Source organism: Urocampus carinirostris, chromosome 9 (genome assembly GCF_059441175.1).
Source record: "Urocampus carinirostris isolate Australia breed hairy pipefish chromosome 9, RoL_Ucar_1.0, whole genome shotgun sequence".
Lineage (NCBI taxonomy): Eukaryota > Metazoa > Chordata > Actinopteri > Syngnathiformes > Syngnathidae > Urocampus > Urocampus carinirostris.
Window position 1 is genome coordinate 17,253,438 of NC_142357.1, and position 27,307 is coordinate 17,280,744.

At 38.7% G+C, this 27,307-nt stretch overlaps 2 protein-coding genes across 2 annotated transcripts; both read right to left on the minus strand.

Annotated features, from left to right (window-relative positions):
* Window positions 1-9,533: 9,533 nt before the first annotated feature.
* Window positions 9,534-16,487, minus strand: slc25a5 (solute carrier family 25 member 5). The gene is made up of 4 exons (XM_088344682.1): window positions 16,238-16,487; window positions 13,604-14,090; window positions 13,389-13,529; window positions 9,534-9,947 (listed from the first exon to the last, which is right to left on the minus strand). Exons 1-4 carry the CDS (start codon window positions 16,346-16,348, stop codon window positions 9,790-9,792), a joined length of 897 nt encoding a protein of 298 aa, XP_088200808.1. The 5' UTR covers window positions 16,349-16,487; the 3' UTR covers window positions 9,534-9,789.
* A 3,919-nt stretch (window positions 16,488-20,406) lies between these two features.
* On the minus strand, window positions 20,407-26,851 carry slc25a43 (solute carrier family 25 member 43). Its single transcript, XM_088344691.1, is given in 6 exon segments — window positions 20,407-20,732; window positions 21,390-21,524; window positions 24,561-24,664; window positions 24,667-24,732; window positions 25,054-25,295; window positions 26,426-26,851. Coding segments are annotated over 6 exon segments (1,029 nt in total). The 5' UTR covers window positions 26,698-26,851; the 3' UTR covers window positions 20,407-20,522.
* Between the last annotated feature and the right edge of the window lie 456 nt (window positions 26,852-27,307).

The following is a 27,307-nucleotide window of genomic DNA, read 5'->3' on the forward strand; positions in this document are numbered from 1 at the left end:
ATTCAGTACTTTCCCAGCAATGTTTCTAAGTGGTGTTCTGAAATAATAATAATCTTATCATGTCACCTGCAAAACAAAGATAGATCCAATCTTAACAAAGGTTTCTTGGGACGATGTGACTACCTTGCCTCAACTGGAAAATCCTATTTCAGTTGAGTTTCATTTTTGTCAAACCACACTCTTTTCCTATAAAAAAATATGGTCAGTCATTTTATTGATGCTTGTTTCGGGAGGAATTGTTCTTGTCTACAAGCCCAAGATATTGTGTTTGTTTCTTATTTTGTTTCTTAGTAAAAAAAAGTCCCCCACAGAACTTCTCTCTTCAGTTCTTGTTTTTTCGTTCAAGCACTTACCGTAGTTGGAATCCCAGCAGTTGAATCGAACATGCCGCCGGGACACGGATTGACAGACAGACACGTACTTACGTAGAGGGGATTTATTAGGTAACGATGTTGCCTAATGTAGCGTAGTTAAAGTATCGTTTTTTTCTTCACAAATTTGCTCAAGTAAAAGTAAAAGTACGGGGATTTAAAATTAAAGAAGTACAACATTTCCCAAAACGTACTTAAGTAAATGTAAAGGAGTAAATGTAAAGGAGTAAATGTACTCTATTACTACCCACTACCCACCTCTGAATTAATTGATCGTAGAAATTTTCATTTTTTGTAGCTTTAGTTTCCACGCTAACATTCAATTCTTTTTTCTGCTTGATGGACCAGGACCGATAGATATCGTATTTAATTATGATTCAAAATCCATCAATCTTAGAAGAAACTACCTTAATTATCATCGATGTTGTTTCTGCAGTGCAGCTGTAAGCTCATTTACCTGACACGAGCGAGGTCGCCGGTTCGAGACCGGGTGGAAACATATGTTGGCTTGGAGAGGGATGGGCACCACCAGGCTATACTTGCCCAAAACAAACTAAAGTAAATGGTGCCCATATGACCCTAGTGGTTAAGGGATCAACCACCCATAATTGCATCATTTCCAACTTCATGAATGTATTACTTTATAGGTGTTCATTTTACTTCTAAAAAATTGATGGGTCCCAATAGAGATCTATGGGTCCCCAAAATTTAGTGTGCTCCATGCCCTTACAAACTGTCGTATTTTCACTTACAAAATACTAAAAATATTTTTTGTTTTCAAACATGTTTATTTAGGTAGTTTAACATGTTATTTTGTACATGTGTTTCCTTATATCATATATATCATCATCATATATCGTTAATGAACATTTTGTTGAGAGACACTGAGTTGCTCGACATGAATTAGGTTCATTATAAAAAAAGTTCAGAAATGAAGACGCCTGGACGTTCACTGTAGAAGGAAAAAATACATGCAAATATAATTAAGTAGAATAATACATATTCTTTTTCAAATTATTAATTCATTTTTCTGCATTAAATTATTGTTGGTAATATACTGATTAAAAGGGATCACCACAAACCTGTCTTTTTTCATTTTCTCCTTTTATACTTCCTTTTTTTCTTAACTTCTTTATACAACATAATAATTCGTAATACAGTGTAATGCATCAAAGCAAGTGACCCGTTTGAGAGCCGGCTCTTTAATGAGTTGAGCCGAAAAAGCCGGTTCTCTAAAAAGAGACAGTGTTTCACTACACAACTCGAACTCGAGATCGGCGTGCAGACGAAAACTCGAACCGCGAGACCAAAACAACAATGGCGGATCTGCCTGACGAAAAGTTTGCAGCGCAGTAAATCTTTGTTAAAAATGATAATGACAATTTCGTGTCAAAAAAGTTGCGTCCCGGGGACGCATGTTGATTTGACACGATGCGTCCTCAGCAAAAGTAATGCGTCTAGGACGCAGGGACGCGGGCAAACGAGAACACTGAAACTTTATATTTTCATTCAATCATTTCTGCACCATCTCCATCTCTATGTCCCTTACTAAGCATCTTAAAGGGACATTGTGTTTTATTTAGCACCTCCTAGTGGTATTAAAATGTAATTTATTCGAGAAACAGAATCAATTAACTAATATATCCATCCATTATGTGCACCGCTTATCCTCAGTAGGGTCACGGGGGTGCTGAAGCCCTTCCAAGCTATCTGCGGGCAGTGGGCAGGGGACACCCTGAACTGGTGGCCAGCCAGTCGCAGTGCAAACAGAAACAGACAACTTACTCACTCATTTACACCTAAGGACAATTTGGACCAGCCACTTAACCTGACATGCATGTTTTTGGAATGTTGGAGGAAACCGGAGTGCCCGGAGGAAACACACACAAGCACAGGGAGAACATACAAACTCTGCACAGGAAGGTTGGTAGCTGGATTTGAACCCATGACCTCAGAACTGTGCCGCGGACTTGCTAACCACTCTTCCTCTGTGACGCTCAATTAACTAATGATAGGCAAAAATACATAAACGATTATTTAAAATACATTAACTTTTTAAAAAACGTGCATTTTTTTAAAATACTTGTAGACTAAGAATATTGCATTCCTTTTACATACCATGAGACACACCTTCACTTTCAGGAAGATGTATTTCATTCAACAGAACATGACTGATGAGGAACTGATGATGAAAAACGTATCTCTTTTCCCATTCATTTTTTTCTTATTTTTGGTTCAGGCAAAGTTTGCAGTACTAAGTGTTACAAATTATGCACTTGGTTTTGTTTTTATGTCATTCATTAGATTAAAAAAACAACATAGAACTAATGATTGGCAGAAGAAAATATTCACAAAATTACATATCTTGTAAGTTTTTTGATGGATTACTCTCTAATTGGATTTGACTGATGTTCGCCTGCTACAAAATGCTGTTTGAGCTTTATTTCTATATCCTCCATATCCATCATAACTGTTAAAAGTAATTGGACTTTGATGGTGCTCAAATCGTTTTGTTTCACAATCAGATTTCACACAGCGGTGTTCGACTGCTGTCATCCAATGCAAAGCGATGCCAGCACTGACTAGGAACTAATGTGGTTATAGTGACTTGCTCAAGGGCACTAAGAAAGTTGGTGTTACAGCCCACATCCTTTGTGAAGGGAGACGGACACGTATTCAATTAGCCCATATTTATTTTGCCTAAGACATTCTATCTATTTATGGATGGGGATCCTATTGAGAGTTAATGGAAAATGGCAACATGTGACATCACAAGTCAATTGAGGAGACATCAGGCATGGCATCTTCCTCTAATCGCTGCTAAAGTCATTGAACAAGTTAGTTTTGCAACAGGGGACCCGGGGCCATCTCATTAAACAGGCGGACAGCGGGTTGTTTAGAATCACCTGACTGGGCAGAAATTCACCCGAGCATCAATCCAAACAACAGCCTGGCTTAATTTCAACGGGTCAAATGTTTGGCCCCAGAAGCGCAACACTGAACCATCCAGTAATGAGGCCGTGTCCTCTATTAGTGCGACACAGAGCCCGGATTACTCATTTTACACTGCAGTATCTACTTATTAAGAAGGCTTATTAAAAAGTGTTTTGAAACCAACATTTATGACATTTCCCAAGGATTAAACATGGCCCTTCCTAAATTGAGTTCACTCATGTGTGATTCATTTATCTTCAAATTGGTTGAGTGCGTTGTTTCAGGTTTCACATTTATCAAGTGTCTTAAAACCACAACCTGGGGGCCTATTGCGACCCGTGGAATAATAGTTTAAGGCCCCACCTTAGTGTGAACGTTAAAACGGAGCATGTGTATTATTATGTACCTCATGGTGGCAAAAAAAAAAATCATTAATTGAAAAAAAACAATACTGATTTAACAGCATACATTTTTTAAAAAGCTCGTAGGCCAATACATTTATCACTCACAATGGTTTCAGATTATCAAAGCAATTTCAACATCACACAAAGACAGCCCAAGGAAATACAAAATGCAGTTTTGAAATGCAGATTTGATTTATTTAGGCACAAAAAAAATCTATGCCAATCTGGCCCTATGTGAAAAAGTAAGTGCCCTTCCTTGTTAAACCACTAGGTGACTGTGACTAACCACAGTTTTGGGAAAGTTTAGTTCAATTCCCCTGCCACACCTAAATTTGATGCCACCACCTACCTGTGTTGAGTCAAGAAATCTTTGTTAGACAAAGTAAAGTAGGCAAAAAAATCTCCCGAATACAATTAACATGCCACGATCAAAAGAAATTCCTGAAAAAACTGTTAAAAAAAAATTGAAATCTATTAGTCCGGAAAATGTCACAAAGCTGTAGGGCTCCGGTGAACCACTGTCAGAGCCAATATCCACAAATGGAGAAAACTGGAAACAGTGGTTAACCTTCCCAGAAGTGGTCGGCCAACTAAGATTACTTCATGAGTGTGACGTGGCCATCCAGGAAGTCAGAAAATACCTCAGAAAATATCCAAGGAACTGCAGGACCTGCTGGCCTCAGTTAAGGTCAGTGTTAATGACTTTACTATAAGAAAGACACGCGCCAAAAATGCCATCCAACAAGAGTTCCAAGGCAAAAACCACTGCTGTTACAAAAGAACACAAATTTGCCAAAGAGCTTCTTGGTTATCCTCAAGACTTTTGAAGAAACATTCTGTGGACTGATGAGTCTAAAGTTAAACTTTTTGGAAGGATTGCCTGTTACACATGGCATAAAAATGGCACAGCATTTGACAAAAAGAACATGATGCCAACAGTAAAGTATGGTGGTGGCGGTGTGATGGTCTGGGGCTTCTTTGCTGCCTCAGGACCGAGGCAACTTGCTGTGGTTGACAGGATAATGCATTCTGGTATTTACCAGAAGATGTCCTCAAACTCTTGGATCATGCAGCAGAACAATGATCCGAAACACACAAGCAAGTCCCCCTCTGAATGGTTAAAAAACAAAAACAAAATAAAGCTTCTGGAGTGGCCAAGTCAATGTCCGGATTTACTGAATCCACTTGAGATGCTGTGGAGAGACCTCAACCCTGCTGGTATACAGGTACTTATTATGTACATTTTGATGATTTTTGTATTTTCAATCAAAGAGAGAGTATTAAAGAGTAAACACTCGGGAGCTAAAAATTTCCATGAGTTGTAAGAACATGTGGATGTTCAAATTTGCAATGTGCTGTGATGTATATGTTATTGCATTTAGGAGCGAACCACATACTACACACAAAGCGTGCTATGTACATACTTCGGACGTACTATATAGACATCCATTATGATTCATCAACCTGGCTTAGTTCAATACATTTCCCATGATTGGAGTCAATTGTATGCGAAGTCAAATAATTAGTTGAGTGGCGCTAAAGTCCAAATATGATATAAATAATGATGACGATGATAATTTTGCCTGCAAACCACTGACTGTAGCCCCCGAGATGCTGGTATTGCATCCCGTGGTGCATCACATGCATGACAATTCTTTTGCATTGCTTTGAAGAAGTTTCTTCAAAAGCAATCCAAAACAATTGTTGTGCTTTCTACCTTGTTGTTGCAAATTCAAGTGTCGTGAACTTGAATTGCGTGTATGCCTCTTGGCACAGCCAAAGCAGTTGTGGGTGTGTTTACCCTGCGCTGCCTCAAAGATAAACAACTGATTGATTGGTGGGAAAGAAACATCTGAATGATTCCCGTGGGAAAGGTAAAAATTCCAAAGAAAAACTTGTTTGGTATTATTATTGGTCAGCTGTTTGAATCCGAGTGGATTGAGACTTCTTTGGCATAATGTATATAGGGGGGCAACTCAACCCAGCGACCACTACCTACGAAAACTGACTTGGGCAGGATCGAAAGGAAAGACTCAGCCGATGAAGCTGTCCCTTTGTTCAAAAAGGGAAAATCTAAACCGGAAGATTTTTTTTCCTCCGACACCTCAAAGTATTCCGATGAGGATTTTTAACATGATTGCTTGGCAAAACAAAAAAAGGTTTCTTACAATGATGAACTGGGTGAGGCTGTGGAGGAAGAAGACACGGAGGAGGATCTGGGTGACGGGAATGTGCAAGATGATGTGGAAGAAGACGTGAGTGGACAAAACATTTGAAGATCCAAAAATGAAAAAAAATCATGTGGTCTCCATAACACAAAGTAGCTCGCCACTTTGTGCCTCCAACACTGCCGGACACCAGGCCAACTTTGTACGCTGTTGCTCGCATCGGTATGAATGAATTTTTTACCAAGGAAATTATTGATCACATAGTCGCAATAACCAATTTACAAGGGGAGAGAACGATAATGCACTGGACCACTATCACTCTGTGCATCCTTAACTTCTCAACTGGAATGTACAAGTCAAAAGACGAGTCTACAAAGAGCCAAGTTTTTGGGGTATATAAATAAATAACCTAAAATCCACATAAGTATGAATAGGTCCAATACCACAGAACATTTTGAGTGGTTAGATGTCAAAAAATATTCATTGATGACCGAGTTCTCATGCTCCACATCCAAATAATGTACACTGACGTGCATTGTGCAAGGTTTTGGGGAAAATTGCAATTGTAAAAAAATGTAAAAAAGGCATGTATTAAAAAAAGAAATATCGCGACTTTTTGACTAATATGAAGCTCCAATTAGGCTATTTGAAATATTCACCTAGAAATGTTATGTATATGTATCTACAGTTAAAGTAAGTTTTTTTTGTAGTCACTTTTAGGATTTGTACTGTCCTAAGGGTTGGGGGAGGAATAAATAAATGAAAAGCTATACTTGTATGGATAGTTCTGATGCCACTGAACATTTTGAAGGGTTGGAAGTCAGAAAATATTCACAAATAGCCGAGTTATCACACTAAGTTCACGTTTAAATATTGTACACTGACATTGTGCAACCCCCCCAAAAATGCATGCCACGGAGGTTAAACGGGCAGGTCATGCTAGAAAACCCTCCATTATGGCAGATTTGAAACAATTTTACGAAGAAGAGAGGGACAAAATTCCTCCACAGCGTTGTGAAAGACTCTTTACCCATTATTGTAAATGTTTGATTTCTGTTATAGCTGCCAAAGGTGGCCCAACTCGCTATTAGGTTCAGAGGGGCAATTACTTGATCACAGAGTGTCGCATAGTTTTGATTTTTTTTTGTGTCCTTGAAATGGAATAAACATTTCAAGACTGCATTTTCTATTTATTGGGTTGTCTCTGTGAGATATTAAAAATGGTTTGACGATCTAAAACCTTTGTGAGTTAAAAATGTGCAAAAAAACACAGAAATCAAGAAGGGTGTGAAAACTTTTTAACAGCAGTCTAACTGTGATGGGTACCCTAGAATCAAAAACCTTGCAAAAGGCTGGCCAAAAAATATAAGACCAAAAATGTTGCAGTTTGGTCACTTTGAATCACTAGGTTTTAGTATTCTTCCATGTACGCTTGGCAACAATTTTCAGTTGCACCATACAATATTGCGACATCTCGTGGTCAAATAATACACACCGTCTCTTTGATGAGTTTATTCTGTTTTTATTAATGGACACCTGCAATGGGGATTTTATTGAATACCAGTTGGTTATTTTGGCTATTATTGCGTAACTGTTGCTTGTGGTTTCGACCATTACATCAGTCACGCTATTGGCTTTTCATGTTCCTTTTGTTTAATTTCCACATCATTGAGGGTGGGTGGATTTGCTTTCATAACTAATATGTAACAAAGAGAAAGGGCTCAGGGAAGGGCCTAATAAGGGTTGCATTCCTTATTGGCGGCATGGCGGGTGGGTGGTTAGCGCACAGCCCCACGGTGCAGATGTTTAAGTCCAACTACTCCAACCTCCCCATGTGGAGTTTGCACGTCCCCCCTGTGCCTGCGTGGGTTTCTTCCCACATTCTAAAATCATGCATGTCGGGTTAGTTGTCCGGTTCAAATTGTCCATAGGTGTGAATGAGCGAATGAGCGGTCTGTCTCTGTGTGCTCTGCGACTGGCTGGCAACCAGTTTAGGGTGTCCCCTGCCCACTGCCCAAAGAAAGCTGGGATGAATCCTGCGACCCTACTGAGGATAAGTGGAGATAATGGATGGATTGATTCCTTATGTTAACGCTTCTCTCCCTGAAATGGGTTTGTATTTTTGTAAAAGATGACACAGGAAATTGGGCTTTGTACAGCATTATCAAATTTAGGCATGTGACTTATTTTACATAAAAATGCTGAAAATAAGATTATTTTCTATAAAATCATATTACTTGCTAACTTAGCATTGCAAAAGAGAAGGTATTCCCAATGACCTTATCTGGATACATAAAGGTTAAATATCTGAAACTTAAAGGGACCAACAATAGAGCTGTTAAAATAAAAGACTTGCACACGCTGTTCCAATGATGGAAACTTGGCAGGAGATAAAAGTTCAGTTTGAAAGTGTGAAATAATCCACGTAGCAGCAAGTAACTGCAACCTTGGTACTCAGCACTCTAAATCTGGCGGTGCAAATGTGGACTTTCTGGCGCATTGACAGGTGCAAAAGTATCTTGAACGTCACACCACCCAGCAGCTCAACCTTCACGGTTGATTTTGGATTACCCCCAAATACAATCTGGCAACACAAATGTCGTTAAACAGTTTTATTTGCAGGCGTCACAGGCAGGAAACTGCAGCCCAGGCTCGGTTCATCATCATTACATTTCAATTTATGTAGTATGTTAAATATAATTTATCAGTGCCAAGAGATGAAAATATCCTAGATTTTCTTTTGATTTTCGCACCCTGTTTAATCAGAAAAGCAATTTATTATAAACGCTCTAGAAAAATAACAAAGGGCAAATACATGATCCATCACATCTGTCCTCGGGTAACCTGCAAATCTCTCGGATGATTTTACTGGTTATAAAGTAAAGTATAATCAAAACTTCTCAGTAATATTATTTGTCCTTTACAGAGGATGAATAATATATTTTGCATGTAATTTAACATGTCAGCATCAAGATAACAGCTCTCAAATCACGTATTGGGTCTCTCGTTACAACTTTGAGTGTCATATTTGTAAACAAGATGTTGCTGTATTGTGTATTGAAAACAAAAAAGTGCTGAAAAGCGAAAAAATAATACAATTTACAGAGACTAAAAGTAATCAAACAGCAAGATTTTCTTCTATTTTTTTCACAAAAGAAAAAAAGGAAAACAAAACGGAACAACAGAAGAGGAAACAAATGAAAAAATGCAAATAAGGAAAAAGAAAAAGGGAAAGAAAAATTGAGAAAGGGCAAAAAGGAAAACCCAGATAAAGGACAAAACAAGATAAATTTACGAAGGAAAAAAAACAGAAAAAATGAAAAAAGGGACTAAACAATATAAAGGGATAAATGGGGGAAAGGAAGAAAAATAGGGGGCGACAAATAGGTCAGATCCCACAAGGTGAGCCTCATGTTATGTCAAAAAACAAAAATGTCTTCACTTACGAGTGGAGACAGTATTCTAAAAAAATGCACATTCAAATGGAAGTTTGTGCGTTTTTGCTCCTTATTCAAATCAATATAGCTCTTTTAAATTAATCAAGTCTTATTTTTACCAATAGGAGGCTCTAAATAATACACACTGTGCTTTAAGAGGGCACTCAAATTGAATTTAGTACATGCTGTGTGCTGCCAAAACAAAATAAACAACCAAACTTACTCAGTAAGTAGCGTTTATTGCTCTTTTTTCAAGCAAAGTTACAGCATTAAGCCGATGACATTCAAGTGTGGGCCAGGAAAAAAAAAACAGAGCGCATATAAACATGGCCCAAGAGTGCATCAACGTTTTAGCCCCCCTCCCCCTCGGTACAACTAGTAGCCAAATACTAGTTGGTCCCTGATAAATATATTGCATCATGTCAGTCCTTCTGAATGTACAAGAATACGGTATAAGAAAGTGCAAATGAAGGCGTTACAGCACTTTCTTGAGCTCGTCGTAGAGGACCAGCACAAAGGCTCCGCCCATGCCTCGGAGCACATTTGACCAGGCCCCCTTGAAGAACGCGTTGCTTCCCTCATCGCGGGCGATCTTTCTCCAGCAGTCGATGGTACCACTGTACATGATGTCGGCTGTGCAACACAACAAAAAAATAAATAAACAGGCAGTCCTTTAGACAAGTAAAAATCAATTCTCAAATACATTTTTCATTTGGACCCTTTCTTTTCTTTGTAAACATTGTGACCTATCCGGTGGGCGGGCTTAAACCGGAGGCAAAAGCTAGGATAAGATATTTCAACAAGCATATGCGCTGAAAGTTTAGCTTCGTATCATCAAAATGGATGGCTTTGATGCTAGTTTTAAAATACTATGTCAGAGCTGTAGCTGAATGCAAAACTGAGGAAATTAAAACTGTCCTAGCTTCTAGTTGTCGTTGTGTGTGTGCCAAAATTGGAGAAAAAAAAACATCAATGGTCGTAAATAGATGTTTTAGAGGATCCCAACAGAAACCCTTAATTGAAGAAGAGAGTCGTGGTTAAATGCATTAAAGCGAAAAGATTGGACCGAGGGACTCATCAAAAATACTCAGGTATGCAGCGCACACTACATACCAGTTAAGAGAATCTAAAAGTTTATGATTGTTGCTATCGAGTCCATATTGGTAAAGTATCTTGTCATTTTCTCAGCTTTAGCCAACCTTAGCTGTGTAAACACTACGTGCGGCTGCTCAGAAATAAAAACAAGCACGCATTGCAAACACACATGGGGAACAACACTCAAAGTCATTTATTAGATACATTTAATAATTCATTTATTTATTTATTTTATAGAAGGATCTACTGATGGCAGTGATGGCAAAATGAACCCTCATAAAGCGGAGAATCCCTGCAGGGAAATGCTACATACCCCCACACTCCCATCGGGGCTTCAAGATGATTCATTTCCTTGATTCGTGTGGATGAAAAAATGTATTACATGCAATAAAACGTTGGGGTTTAAAATATGATCTGAATACAAAAAGTAGATTTTAAGAGTGTATTAGGAGAGTAATGGAATCAGAGTGTATCATGAATTGTTGTGTGTTGGACTTGTGTGAAATAAGAAGGTAAAATCAAATGAGTTTTCATTTTTATTTAAAAAAAACAACAACCACCACCACAGTATTTTTGACTTAGGAGGTTTCTTTTTTTGCAGAGAATTTCACCTGCTTTTCAAAGTACAGATGAAGCAGTGGTGCATATATGATACAAAGTTTGTAAAGAATTGGAAGTGCATATTTCCGTGATTCCTATCGCTTAAGGGGACTTTCAAGTTTAAGGGTGTTTCTTGGATACTTTTATTTGGAACCACACTCAATCCAAGCGAATCATTTCCTGAAGTCAAAAGGTACACCCGCTCTAAACGTGGCCATTTACGTCATCAACACACACTTCGATTCATGGTTCATGAACCACTTATTTAAAAATATAGCACACGCTTCAGGGATTGAAGCCAAGAGCACATCACTATTTGGTGGTATTTAGGCTACACGGTAACAGATGAAGCCAAGATACTCTGCCGAAATAATAGGTAATATGGACTTGATAGCAACAATCAAATGATAAATTTGGTCTTATCTGATATAAAGTGCGCACTGAAAACCTGAGCATTTTGGACAAGTGCATCGGTCCAATCTTTTCACTTTAATGCACTTAAATACAACTGTCTTTTTTCGATCAGGAGTGTCCACTGGGAGACTTTAGTTTTTTTCCGATTCTGGCACCCAATCACACAACATGACTACAACTATCAGCAACGATCGCGTTCTTTTCCACGGTCTTCAAACCAGCGCAAGTATTCTTTTGCCTCTAGCTTCGACTGTAACATCACACTTGACGTAGGCTATGAAAGAGCCTATAATAACAAATACAAATGGAAATCAAGTTTAAAATAGTGATTTTATAGGCAAACCTTAAATTAATAAAATCTCAGGAAAAACAAACATTATGTAAGAATATACTGCAGAGCCTTGATTGAGGAAGATTGTGTTTGAAGGGTTTATAATCGCTTAATAAGAGGAGTTGCAATCATTAAGGAGAGCAGTTTGCTGAGCGGTATGCCGTATTGTGTAATCAAACAGAAAACCAGTGCAAAAAATCTCAAAGAATACCAAATCTGAAAACTCAAAAGTGACCAACTGCACCAATTTTCTCACCTTTTTGCCATTTATCATGAGGTTTGTTTTGGCTTCCCATAGCAGCAAGATAGACAGTTATGTCAGTTACCTTTAAGTGAGGCTCATGTTATGTAAATATATGCAAATTACTTGGCCTATGTGTATTTTTTTTAAAGCACATTTGAATATAACAGTTCAGGTTCTTGTTATTTAAACCAATATTTTTTTTAATTAGTTAACCACTAGGAGGCACAAAAAGGCACACTGTCACTTTAAGATACATAAACTCACACATGTTTTTCTTTAAGTAGTATGACATTTATGGCATAATGATGACCAAGTGCTATTAGAGGGGAAACTGTAATAACTGTAATAAGGTCAGTCTCGCTCTTCAGTGCATAAGTTCCATTTAACAACATGTAACTAGCTCGTGGGTTAGCAACAAGCTGCTCTGGAGCCCCATGTGGCACCATCTAGTGGCCATCTAGTGGCTTACTGGCTCTTTATTAAAAATGTATGATAAAGGAAATTGATAAGGTTTCTATTGGACAGAAATGGCAAACATTCTTAACATTATCTCATGAATAAAGATTTATACTGTAGAAATATATAATATACAGTATGTGATACCTTCCTTATATGGCTCGTACAAAGCTTTTAATTTTTGCGACCTCAAACATATGTTGTTATTTTTTTGGTTCAATATGGCTTTTTCAACACTTTGGGTTTCAAACCCCTGAACTAAACTATTAGTAACCACAGGGCGTATTCTAGTATATACAATTGAGAAATTGAAGAAAGAAACAGCTTTATGTAAAGTGTGACACGAGTTTAAGAGATATCCTTAACAGTCTTTACTAGCATTGCTTAAATTGCACACAAGGGGCATTTGTTACTACTGTTAGTACAAAAAAAATAAGATTTATTTATATCAAGATTTTATTTGGGTATTATATGCTGTTTGAGTCACTAGCAATACCATTTCAAGTTTGATATGTGATTTTATTTTGTCCTTTGTTGGATAAATTTTCTGTTTTCTTATCTTGATTTTGAATCTTTCCTCCAAAAAAAAATATATATATAAATGGGTTGGGCACCTAAAAGCTTTGGCTTCAGCATACTCATCTTGGGCATATGTTTATGTGTAATATTATTGTATTGTTCAGCTATTTCTTGTGCAAATATTTTGTAGTTCCTTTTTGTTAATTAGTGGTTGATGCAGTTTTTTTGGTGCTGTGCCTAAATAAATAGCAATTAATTTATTTAATGTGCATAAAGCTTAATATTAAGGTGATGAAATGAATGCTACGCATCAGAACAGAGTGTATATTGTTTATATACACATTTGCAGCCACTCCAAAACATGCAGAAACACAACATTGACATACAACATACTAAGAGCGTTTGCCAGATTTACCTCCTTTGCGACCGGACTGCATCATCATCCGACGGCGGACAGTGTCAAAAGGGTAGGACACCAGACCAGCCACTGCGGTCACAGACTGAGCAATCATCCAGCTAACCATGATGTGAGTATTCTTGGGGTCGGGGAGCATGCCTGAGAAAGAGACACAGACAAAAGATTGCTGGTGGCTCTCAGGTAGACTGCGCCGGAACAGGACACGGCCTGACCCTTGGCTGTATCGTAGACGCCGAAATAGGCGGCCCTGTAAATGATGATGCCCTGCACAGACACGCTGAAGCCCTGGTAGAGACCCCGGATGCCGTCTGACTTGGAGATCTTGACCAGGCAGTCCCCGAGCCCCTTGAACTCGCGCTCGCCCCCGGCCTTTCCCACGTCAGCGGCAAGACGCGTCCTGGCGAAATCCAGCGGGTAGACAAAACACAGCGACGTGGCCCCGGCGGCGCCGCCCGATGCCAGGTTGCCGGCAAAGTAGCGCCAGAACTGCTTGTGCTTGTCAACGCCGTCCAGGAAAATCTTCTTGTATTTGTCCTTGAAGGCGAAGTTGAGGGCCTGGGTGGGGAAGTAGCGAATGACGTTGGCCAGGTTGCCCCTCCAGAAGGACAGGAAGCCTTGCTCCTTGGGAATGCGGACCACGCAGTCCACAATGCCCTTGTACTGCTTGTCCACTGAGATCTGCCTGCTGGCATGCTGGACCTGTGGGCGATACATGTTAAAATTAGTAACTGACACTTATAGGATAACGTTTTTTTGACAGAAAAATAAAAGGTGTTTTGTGAAGAAGAAATAAACAGATATTCAATAAAGTTCAGTAGTATTGTTTTTGATCGACTAAATGGTGGGGTACGTTGTTTGATGTGTCCATAGAAAGTTGAAAGTAAAATATTTTTTTCTATTAAGTATGCGTTAACAATGCCCAGCTAAGTTCCTAAAGAGCCTTTATAATTTGTTTTCCTTTGCCGATCTCATTTTAGTTCAACCGTTTGGGACGCAGAACACATTAGGGAGCTGGAATGGGGCACATAGGCAGTTCATGCTAGTCCCTGTGTTTTTTCTGTTTGTGTAGCATGAAAATGGTGAGAGTATGACAAACACAAACCCTTACAAAGATGAAAAAAGGAAGAGTTTAGTCGAGCACGTCAAAGAAATGCACGTACTTATACACGCCACATAAGGCAATTCCGTACAGAACCTTTGAGTGTGAAAACAAAATAAAATTTTCCCCGTTTGAAAACATTTGTAGGAGTGTGCCCCAAGATAGTGTTAAATTAGGCGTCTTTAATATAAAATAGAAGACTTGAACTGAGCCGCTAGGTTGCTCCAACCTGTCCTTGCTTTGGCATTTTACTATCTAAAAGCACTCTTGCACACATTATCGAGTTTGAACCAGCTAAGACTATTCGGTCTCATATTGGCATAGTGGTGTGGTTGAGTCCACCACCAACCCCCTCTGAGGCAGTATAAGACTAGGCACCATCTTAGATAAAGATAACCTTCTTTTGCATGATGTTGAAAAGGATCCACAGCTGCGTATTCAATCCACATCCAGTACGTAGTTAAAAAAACAATATGCTGTCTCCTGTTCTTATTTCTATTATCACAAGGATCTACGATAAAAGAACCTGACTGAGGTTCAGGTCGAACATTACAATAGGAAATCAAAAAGTTTAGATATTACAACCAATTTAGATTTTTTTGGGGGGGAGAAAAACAATATTTATAGTTCAATGTATTGGAACGACAAAGGTGTTATGACAGCCCCCAGTCCTTCTGATAGAGTTTTGGTAATTTAAAAAGATTCAAATTTGCCTTGATTTTGCATGATGCTTTACAAAGAAACTTGTCATACCTTTTACTTTGCAGTCAATTATTGTGTCGCACCAGCTGAGTGCAAGAGGATGTTTACACTTATGCTGTTTTTCTATGTTTGGTCATACGGTAACAGAGCACGGCCGAGGAGGGAGCATGACATACTATAAGTGTTGCCAAACCACTGCACTGGAACTTATCACATGCCATTGGCAGTTACCCAACTTTAGAGAACAGGCTAGTGGGAAAGTACTAAGTGTCAAAATAATATGTGGGATGCATTATTGATTGACATACAATGTGTTAACATTAGTTCAGTTTAGCCTGGGTTTGTCAATAGAAGTAAGACTATACACATTTTCGGTTTGTGAGTGTCAATTAAAAGCTGTGAAATTAAATTGGAGTGTTTTTATTAGACAATTTCTATGTGCACAAATCGCGAGCAAGCCATTTAATCTCAAGAAAAATATACCAGTTGAGGATTGAGCATTTTATTTAATGGAGCAAAAATATAGAGGAACTTGAACCAGAATTTCAAGGATTTTTTTTTTTACCACGATACTTGTTTGGAATTTTAAAAGCCAGGTTATATTAGCTAAAATGTTTTCAATGCACAAAGGTCAAGCAGATGAAAACAAACAATAATTTAATCGGTCATTTTAGTTGCAAAAATCTTTTAAATATTTTATCAAGTGCCAGTAAAAATACTTTGCAAAAGATTTTTCATCACAGAGATGAATATTTTTAACTTCTACTTTAAACTTATTATGTACTATATACAATTCACAATTTTTTTTGCATATATTGTGGCGTTTTAGCGAGTCTGTACTTAAGCGCTTTCTAGTAAGGGCCATAAAGTAACTTGGGGAACTTTGTTTAAGTAATCCCTGCACCTCAGAGCTCCTGAATACTCCATGCCAGTTGAGCATTAAGTGCTACAATTGATTTGGAATTTTACACCTCAAATGATGTGTTATTTGCTGTGATTTGCAGCTGCATTATTAAGTAAATATCACTTAAGGAAGAAATTTGACCTGTAGTAGTAGTTTGACCCTCTCAATGGGGGCGACGGCGGTCTTAGAGATGGCAGCGGCAATGCCACCAGCCAAAAAGTCCTTGGCGAACGAAACGGCTTGTTCACTCATATTTGCGCCTGTCCCTCAAAAAATAAATATATGTACAAATAAGTTAATTAAAAGTTGCCGTCCTGCAGTCCCCTTGCTGCTCGATGTTCAAAAGGCCAAAGTCTGACAAGGGCAGGAGGGATTTAAAGAGGAGGGAAAACGCCAACTTCCGCTCCTGGCGCTCATTGGTGGAGCGTAGATAATGGGTGGGGACATTAATTTAACATTAACATATTTTATTTTCCAGATTGACGAAGGAATCAATCGTGAAATTCGGATATATTCAAATAATTCAGCACCCTAGCAGTTATTTGTATGTTTTTATAGAAAATATAAAAAAAAGCTAAACAAAAAAGACCCAATCCACATCATGAAAAAACCCCAATGAAAATACCAACTGGAAGATACTTTAAATACTGTAATACATATTAATTTGAATGTAATTTGGTTACAAATCACTCTGTGTTGGACATTTATGCGATAAGCTTAACATGGAGGTGTACGAGAAAAGTCAGAAAGAGGCTCAGAGGTGTATGTTGAGGGAGGCTTCTTGGGGGGGGGTCATCCTGCCGCAATCAGAGGTAGTAAGATTATATATAAAGATCAGGGCAGGGGTCTCCAGCGTTTTTCAAACAGAGAGCTACATTTTCTTACTATTTGGCGCTAAGGGGCACCCTGTTTGATATGCATTTTTAAAATGACAATTTATCATGTTAATACTCTGTTGTTACTATGGTATTACCAGGTTAACGATTGGAAGTTCAGTTAAATGGACTACTACAAAATCAATTTTGCTAGTAAATAAATGACCCTCACTGGTGAACTGTTTTCAGAACAGGCACATTGGAGAACCCTGTTCTACAATATAAAACAATTTAAAAAAAAATCAAAGTGTTTTTTCCTTGCCCACATGTTTGTTTAAGATCAGGGGATGGTGTAATTGTAATCTTGTGCAGTCGTTTGAGACTTTTTGTGATTAAGGCCTATATCAAATAAATGTGACTTGACTTAACATTTAAGGGGTGTGTCTTGCAGAGTGAGATCAGTGGCTGCCATTTGTGTTTGATTTGTGGTATTCATAGTAGTAAGCACATATCAGTGGCGGCCGTGCATTTCACACCTAGGCCTTCAGTCATGGTCTTTCGTAATGTGTTGTTCACAAACGATCTGGCACTAAGAGCTCTTGGAAGTGAAGGACAGGAACCGGCTCCCCACCAATCAAGAGGGGTTCTCTTCGAGACACTTTTTTTCTCTTGTGATTGGTCAATATGTATATTTTCCAAGGGATTCTTTGTCGTTTATTGTAAATTAGTTTAGTATCGGAAAGTTTTACATTGTTTTGTATTTGATTTTCTTTTTGAACATCTGTAAATATTTGAATTTCTGTTTCCTGTGTTTTTCATTGGGTGTGTTTTAAAAAAAGAAATGTAAATTTTATTCTTGTAATCCATAGTTTATTTGTTGTTACACTGAAAATCAATATTTTAATTAAAATTGTGTTGGTTATTCCTCTGAGATTTTCTGTTGCTTGACAAAAGTTTAAATGAGTTAAAAAAATAAAAACCATCATAATTTTGTAGAATAATAGGTTTCAGACCACTAGATGACGTTTCCCTTTGCCTGAAGACTTCAATGTCGCCAAATCGAAGTCTAATTGGCTAGAGTTAGTTTTATCGGCACTTACATTATAAGTCAGGGCCTGTAGAATTAACTGTTAAGACCCCCATGTAGATTTCTGACTTTGGCAACAAGTAATGGCTGAAATGTGATTTTCTAAAATCAGGGGAGAAACGGGGGAAAGGAATGAAACGAAGCCGATGGAGAATTTTTTGTTTTTTAGGACAGCAGAGAAGGGTTTGCCGGCCCTTAGGGCCCACCACAAGCAAGTATAAAAAAGAGCCTGTATATGATTTTTATGTTTTGCGTTTGCAGTAAAGAGGAGCTAAAAGTAGGCAACTTTAGCTTTTATTTTCATTTGACTAAAACATAGGTATCTGCAGGGCAGCACGGCGGCGCAGTGGTTAGCGCATGTGCGGCACAGTTCTGAGGTAGTGGGAACCTCCTGCGTGGGTTCAAATCCAGCTACCGGCCTCACTGTGCGGAGTTTGTATGTTCTCCCCGTGCTTGCGTGGGTTTCCTCCGGGCACTCCGGTTTCCTCCCACATTCCAAAAACAGGTGAATTTCAGGTGAATTTCGGTCCAAATTGTCCCTAGGTGTGACTGAGCGAGTGAGTTGTCTGTCCCTGTGTGCCCTGCGATTGGCTGGCAACCAGGTCAGGGTGTCCCCTGCCCACTGCCCGGAGATGGCTGGGATGGGCTCCAGCCCCCCCGCGCCCCTAAAAAGGATAAGCAGTACAGCTAATGAGATGAGATAGGTATCTGCATTCATCAGTTAAACATTTAATTAGTTAATGTTGGGATTTGCCTACATTTTCAATTACACATAATTTATTGCTACAGCTTTGATATTAGGTCATGAAGACATAAGCTTTTTCACCCCGCAGTGATAATCGAATGGGATAATGAACATGATGATTATGGTCTTGTTTCAATGTCATGTTAGTGGTCAGTGAAGAGAAGCTGAAGGCCTCTGCAATGGTGAATAAAGGTCACCCCACCTGTTACCGTCCGTTGCCTGCTGCTTAGCAAAGTGGGTGCGTGTGTGCTGACTGCACACCATATTAACACGCTTTACTCACACCCTGATTGTGCAAAATAACCCAACAACATATATTTTGCAAGAACCTTTTTTGGTTGACATTTTAAAGAGAACAATACCAAATAAAATATCCCAAAAAGAAGCTTTTCAGCTGCCGGTAGACCTGATAGAACACATAAGCCCAGCACTAACCCACAGTAAAATGGACTGATGAGGAGTACTGTCTGTAGTTGTATACAACCCTATTTTTGAGCTGCCAGAATCGCAAGTGGATTGTATGTTGGTTAAAAGGTAGAATACATCTCATCTCATTAGCCGTACCGCTTATCCTCATTAGGGTCGCGGGGCGGGGGGGGGTTGGGGGGGTGGTTGCTGGAGCCCATCAATTATTCCAAATGTTCAGACATTTTCAGCCCCCCAAAAAATAAAAAAACTGGATCTTTTCTGTTCATTCACTGTGGTTGTGACAATTGCTTTAATAGAAACCAGCCGTTTCAAAAAAATTGGAAAAAAAAGTTGATTAATTAAATTATTGCATTCCCAAAAATTGCATTACAAAAAACAAACAAAAAAAACAATTCACATTCAAATTGTAAAGCAATGTCAACTCATCATCAAATGTAATGCAACATTTTTCTGTTATTTCACACATTGTAACATTGAAAATGCTAAACTATTCTGCCAAATATTAAAATGAGTCCATTTTAATCGGATGGGCAGAGAAAAAACAGATAATGTGGAAAATTCACTCAAAATGTTTTAAGGGAGTTGAGGACCAACATTTGATTCCATAAGGATTTGCTGAGGCTTATGTGCGCAACCTTGCTTATGTGGCACTGAATACATATCTGCCTTCCAACATAAGATTAAAATGGAAGGTTTTCAATATTCAGATAGATATTGTAATAACTACACAGTACTTTATTGGCTGCAACTATTTATATAATGTAAACGCTATTGCGAGTATCACAAGTGTTGCACAACAGAATAAATACACTTCCCCCCCCAAACACTAGACAAAAAGAACCGGTAGGAAGAATACATCATGTAATGTTATTGTCTTGAAATTACTGCCAAAAATGTTCATAGGAACAACGTGCTGTATGAGATCCCATAGAATGCATGTCTTAAAACATCTATGGTAGTTTAAGACTGAAACAACCAGTTATAAAAATAAACGAACAAATCCAAAGTATAAACAAAAATGGCAAAATAAGTTAAACATTTTGTCAAAAATAAATATTTAGACTGAAATCCTTTTTGCAAGATGAAATGTTTGATCAAACGTACTGAAAGGCAGAATAAAAAGCATTTTAAATCATCTCTTCTATATTGTGCATTATTCTGCTCTTGATAAATAGCAGATATTTACGTCTGTTTTTCTTTTTACAGTATATACAATGTGGGGGAGAGTTGATACAATAAAAACCATGGTGGGTCTGGAACATATTCACTGCAATAAAAAAAAGTAGACTGGAAAGGCATATTTTTGCATTGCATCCTTTTGAGTTTGTGATGGTATGTTTATCCAGTTAATCAGTTTCTGATGCTGGACTGGCCAGTCGTTTCAAAACTCCTGTTCATCAGGTAGCGCTTCACTTCCTGCAGCTCGGCCGGCCTGAGGCTTTGGTCCACGCCAGGTGCTGGCGTGTAGCTCAGCGGCGACAAAATGTAGCCGTTGCGGTACAGGCAAACCTGCTTGCACAGCTCAAAGCAGGCAAAAAGGAGGCCAAAGTAGGGGACGATCTGAAAATGAAAGCAGTCAAGTTGTAAGAAAGAAAATGCCTTTTGACAATAACATGACATAAATGTTAGCGCAATCAACATTATTTGACATCATTAAATGCATTCTTAAAACAGTCTGTATCGCAGTTTACTTTTCCCAGTTTCGCTACTTTGCGGATTTTCATTGTGCATTGTGTTGTAACTGTAATAACTGTAATGTACCTCCGAAGTGTGAGGCGGGTGTGCTAACCAGTCATCCACTGTGCTGCTTGGCTAGTAACCTATTCTCCTTAACGATCTCCGGTTTGACTTTCGTATTTGTAAAAGCACATGCAGCCACCTTGACATTTGCAACTGAAATTGGAGAATGAAGCGCGCCGTTCTGGAGAAGGACGTTGCCCACTTCACTCGTGATATCCTTGCTATTAATTTCAAACTCCACATTGTTTCTAATGTCGCCGCCCTACCCTCTTTTAACAGCATGTCACGATCTCCCTCAGGGGAAGCTCAGATTCACTGATCGTGCTCATGTAAAATGACAAGTTCAGTGTGTGTTATGTGTAAAATGAATTAAAATGAGGAAAATTTGGCTTTTTCCTACCAATTTGAAAAATTCAGCCAATGAAGTTGGTGCTGGCCTTGTAATCATTCGGACCCAAGTCACTTCTGTCAGTGTACCTTTATGGTATTGGCAGCAAAACCACTCCAGAGTGAAAGGACGCCCTTATGTTTGACCACCTGTGCAAAACAGTCGGCCACACCGTTGAAATGTATATCGACACTGCCGTAATGCGGGAGCCAGGAACTCTGTGCCTGCGAAAGAAAGAGAACCTCAAGTTAAGTGGCCATGTAACGTCCTCCTTCCATAGCTCGCTTCCCATCCCGATGAGGCCGAACATGACTTCCTGCCCCGGAATAAGGCCGTCATAACGATTCAGAGGGTCAGCCAGAACCCGTCGATTTAGACGCTTCATTTGCTCGGACTGCTCTGGAACATCTCTAAGCTGTCAACACTCTTGAACCTGTGAAAGCGCTTTTTTTTTTTATAACCGGGAAATCTATGATCCTTACATCTTGTCGGAGGACATTAACCGGATGAGAAACAAGTTCATTTTCATTAAAGGGCGGGCAAATGAGTCGGAACAGGCCGACATCGTAAACTGTCACTTGGGATTCGGCAAACAAACACTCGCAGGGTGCTTTTAAAGGGAGATTTATTAGCATCCGATTTTTACAAGGGGAAAGACCGTATTTGTGAATGTTATATACATTTTGCACACACTTTTTTACAACCTGTATGCACTCAACTGTTTAATTGATCATTATTGTGTTTGCAATACAATTGAAACAAGGAAAATAGTGCATAGTGCATTTCTGCACTATTACATCATGAGAAAGGGACAAAAGCTCAGTTCACTAGAGAAAATTGTTTGGAATTCGCAGGCCTTAATTGGCACAAGCCTTTTAACAATATTAGCACCAGTGCATCTCAATGATGACGAAAAAGAGAGTACATAGAAGCAGCAACTGTAGCAAATGCCTAACTGTTTTCCCGCAGCGGCCTTTGTTAACCACGTGCTGCGTTTGCTAGGTTGTCCACATAAAAAGTGAGTTGTTGCCCTGGAGAGGGATGGGCGCTACCGGGCTGTACTTGCACACGACACACCACAGGAAATTGTGCCCCTAGGACCCTAGTGGTTAAGGGATACAACCGACCGCCCACCCCAACTGGTCTTAAGCTGATTGCCGACAGCTATATTTAAACGCTTTATCTCAAGCCTCTGCTGCAGACCCAACACGTATTTGCATTCCCAGCTGCTGGCAGCTCATAATAATAGCATACACAGAACCAGATGTAGTATTTCGTCCCGGAGGCGCCATTGCTTCCTCGAGTCCTTGAAAACAAGAACAGTGAGCTCCATCATTCCATTCATCAATTCATGGATTTGTTGCATAATGTTGGATATTTGACTATAAGTGACAACTACAAGACTTAAAATATAAAACAAAATATAACACACCTTTTTACAATTCATATCTCAGACTTTGTAAAACAAATCCATAACAAAAAACGAGGGAATGGAAATTGGCTAAATGGGCCCATTTTGCACATTTTCAAATTAGGTGTAATGACTTGTGTTCCCAGAATTTCAGATGTTATGTGCCGAATGATTTTTTTTTTTTTTAAAGTTAAAATTAGACAGTTTATATAAGATGTATACTCTCACTGACGTTTAAACATTGCAGGAAATTGATTTTTAGGCTTTTGCCCATTAAATAAAACCAAATTGAACAATAATACTGCCTCCGTGTGGATTTTAAAAGCTATTACCACAACTAAATGCATGTACTGTAATGATACAAGTATCACCACGAGGGTATTGAAATTACATTTAGAGTCACGCTGGACAGATATGTATACTTTTAATGAAAACATGTATCAAATAATTTGTGTTGTAGTGACCGTTACCCAGAACGTTAAATTTGGTGTGGTCCACAGGCTCTCTCTACTGGTAGGTAGATTAAATGTGCCCTAAAGCCTTATTGAATCTACATTTTCATTTGTTTGCATCTCGTGCTTTAATTCATTATTTATTCGTTTTAATTATTTACTGACCTGCTGACATTTATAACGGACTAACTTCAGTTTAAGGAACTTTATTTGCGCTGATTTTATTAATGGCATAGCACTAAGTGTGTAAAAAAGTATGGCTCTAAAATTGCTATAGAGTATAAATAATTATCAAAAAAGAATTCACACACTTATATTTCAACTACTGGGTAACCATTTTCTTAACCAGTGCATTTTGAAGAGTGCACATACAGTGCCTTAGAGAGATAACTTCTTTGTGGCTTTTTATTTAGGCACAGCACATAAAAACAGCATCGACCATTGATTAAAAATAGGAAACAATAAACTATTAGCAAACAAACAACTGTACCATACAATTATATAATAATAACTTGCAAGCGTTATTGCCACCATTTACTATTCTTGCAAAGTTCTTCTCCCAATATTCAGTAGCGGCAGTAGCTCTGGAGGTAGAGCGATCGTTTTGGGATCCCAGTTCAAATCCCGGCTTGTCCGTGTTACATGTCGAAGTGTCCTTGGGTAAGACATTGAACCCCCAATTACCCCCAATAAGCAGGTTAGCACCTTACATGGCTGCACAGATCACGGCCGCTATTGGGAAGTGTGAAGCACAATGTAAAGCGCTTTGGGAAGTCAATGACTTGAAAAGCGCTATATAAATGCAGATCATTTCATTTCATTTCATAGTCGATATATGGCAGCAAAACAGTAAGATGGTATTGTGAGTAACCTTTGAAATATAGAGACTACTGCTCAAACCAACATTATTTAAAAAGTACAACCCGCATTATGTGCAAAGTTATGTACCCAAAATACCGATCAAACTAAATACCAGAAGTTGGGGCGGCAGTAGCTCAGGAGGTAGAGCGCTCGTCTTGGGATCAAGGGATCCCAGTTCGAATCCCGGCTTGTCCGTGTTACATGTCGAAGTGTCCTTGGGTAAGACACTGAACCCCTAATACCCCCAATAAGCAAGTTAGCGTCTTACATGGCTGCAATACAAGGCCGGTATTGGGAAATGTGAAGCACACTGTAAAGCGCTTTGGGAAGTCATTGACTTGAAAAGCGCTATATAAATGCAGATTATTTCATTTCATTTGAAGTTGGGTAATAATAAATACAAGTGTTTCCCGTAATTATTATAATAAATCAACAATGAATTACTAAAGAGTAACAAATACAAAAATAGTCTATTTGTTTTTTAGAATTATAACAATAACAGAAAGATAACATGCTGCCCACATGTAGTGACTTACTTGCATCTTTCGCTTGACGGTCTCAAAAGGGTATGAAAATGTTTGCGCCACTGCTGCCGCCAGACAGCCATTAATGAAGTTCTGCAGAGGTGAGAAGCGGAAAGAGGCTCACGCCACACACTATGCATGTTCTTGTGCACCACGTAGCATCCCAGAGAAAAGGGAAATGCACCTAGGAAAACACATATTGTTTTAAAACATTGATAGGTAGTGTTTCTTAACCATGAGTGAACAACGGCTCTAACTTAATAAATTTTCTTCTTCTTACTGAAAAACACCTCATATTTTTATTTGATTTCTAAGTAATTCATCCCAAATACTCCTGAGGGTTAGGGGACTTGGAGACCCTATGTCAAAATCATGGACAGGAAACTTTTAAAAGTAACAAAATGAAATCGGAATATGTCTTGTGATACAAGCGATGGTCTTTGTAATTGATGTTGCACAGCTATTTGCGTATCAAAAACTGAAACATATTTCGTTCTCTGCATACCTAAGATCGTAAGAGAAAAACCCCTGTAGAGGGCCAGTAGGCCTTCTGTGCTATGGATCTTGGCCAACGTGTGAACAATGCCAAAATATGACGGCTCCCTGATGTTCTGGACGATCAGCCTGGTTTCGGCAACCTCCAGGGGGTACGTGGCTAAAGCAGCTGCAATTCCCGCCAGCCCGCCTGCAATGATGGCCCTTGCCTGGGAAATGAATCCCAGTTCGTCCATGTGGAGGTGGACTATCCTGGGCACAAAAAAAGTCGTCGAATAAGGTTTATTTCAGTCAATGAACAATACTTTCTTGAAGAAAGATTTATATTACAGTGAGTAGTACTTTAACCCTTGTTCTGTGTGGTCAAGATAAGTTATTAGATTACCTCAGTTCTTAATTGTTAGAATAAGTCACTAGGCACTACAACTGTAACTTATACTATGTAGATGGATATGAGAGATTGTTTTCCGGGAACTCTGTGTACTTACAGTACAAGACTGCACAAGATCAATGGTATCACGTGTCCTGTCTGACAAGTCTGCTATTTGCACGAACCTTAACTGATCGAAACGACCACTAGACTACTTTATCTGTATTCACCCTTAGTGTTTAGTTACTTTCCTTATAAAGATGAAAATACATTGTTTTGTCCGATAGTAACCCAAAAGGTGGATAAATAGGATGCTTTATGTTTAACCTCGCAAGCGAATGTAGCGATACAAAACGTTAAAATTAATGAAACGAACAGAGCACAAATATTTTATTTTCAAAAATATGCACCACATGTACGAAATTCATAATCCTGTGCGTTTTAACTGAATTTCGCACTACTTTGTTAAACAGCCGTGGAACGGTCCTGTGGTTGACTGCTTGAACCAAAAGAAATAAAAAAGCAACGTCGTTCACTAAAGCTTCTGTAGAATACTGGTTATTTTATTTTAAAAAATACGTTTGATCAATATTAAAAATGATCATATAACATTTGTGAAATATGTTTCCCCAATTCCATTTAATTTTATCAAACTACCTGCTAGGTAAAAATCAGGGTTTACAAATGGCATGTTCTTAAATATCGACCGAGAGAAGAAAGCCACCTGATTGGCTAGAATAAAAACACGAGCTCAGTAAACAGGAAGTAAGAAAATGCCAATCCAAAGCGAAAAAAAACAAGATTGTATCCACTTAAATTTATGTTTCCAGCGGATTCCACGTCAAACCCATCGTAGAGACAGTTAAATCTTTGTTGTTGGCCCGACATGCAAACTTTATCTCCAACTTCTACGGTGCCTAACTAATGCAAATTAAGAATTACATTTGCTCCAGAGTTATGCCCAAAGACCTAAAACACGTCCATTAAATATTATTCAAGTGTACGAACTTACTTTCTGTAGATTGACAAGTGGATTGCTGTGTAAGGGAACAAGCGGAGGCAAGAGACGAAGTTCCCCTTCCAAAACCCTTTGAGTCCTTCATTATGGTAGATGAGGAGAAACGTTTGCCCGAAGCCGTTTTTACAGTGAAATGTTCCCACCTGACTTTTGATCTTCACCACTTCCAAAGGCGATGTTGCGCTTTTACTGACTAAACCTGCTAAGCCCACGCACGACAAGCTTTGCGAAGTAGTCAGCCTGTTATCCTTTTTAACGGTGGCCATTCCTTTATAAATGGTCTCCAAACGAGCATTGGCTTTTCCAGACACTTTGTTTACACGTCTTGGAAGTCATCAACCATCTATTCTAGGAGCTTGATGGCCAAGGCGGATCCTGGAATCCAGCTACACTGTTGACGTCACCCAACACCGGGGCAGAATTACCGTTATTGAACACTAGAGAGAGCCATGGAGCAGCCTCTGCATTCTACATTAATTTAATTTTTTTCACACTTCCAATTTCTGATTATCTTAAAGCTTTGCAAGTACAATATGTATGTTACTTATAATGCTTTTAGAAGAGCCACGCGCAGTGAAGATTATGTCTGGTGAAGCACAATCAGATTGACAAATAAATGAACCTACATAATATTATTCATCACTTGATTAGCAGAGCAAAAAAAGCAATACAGTAACTGTGGCATAGAAAAAAAACGTTTTAGTTTCTTACCTTAACTTATAAATGAAGTCTATGTGCTGCTCCTTTTGAATAAAGGCACCAATAGTTAAGTAGTCCTCCCGTATGAAAAAAGTCCAAGAAAAGAGAAGGAAAAATGCTTGGCTTGACTTGCTGTTAGCTTGTTAATACTATCGCAAATTATATATATATACGGTA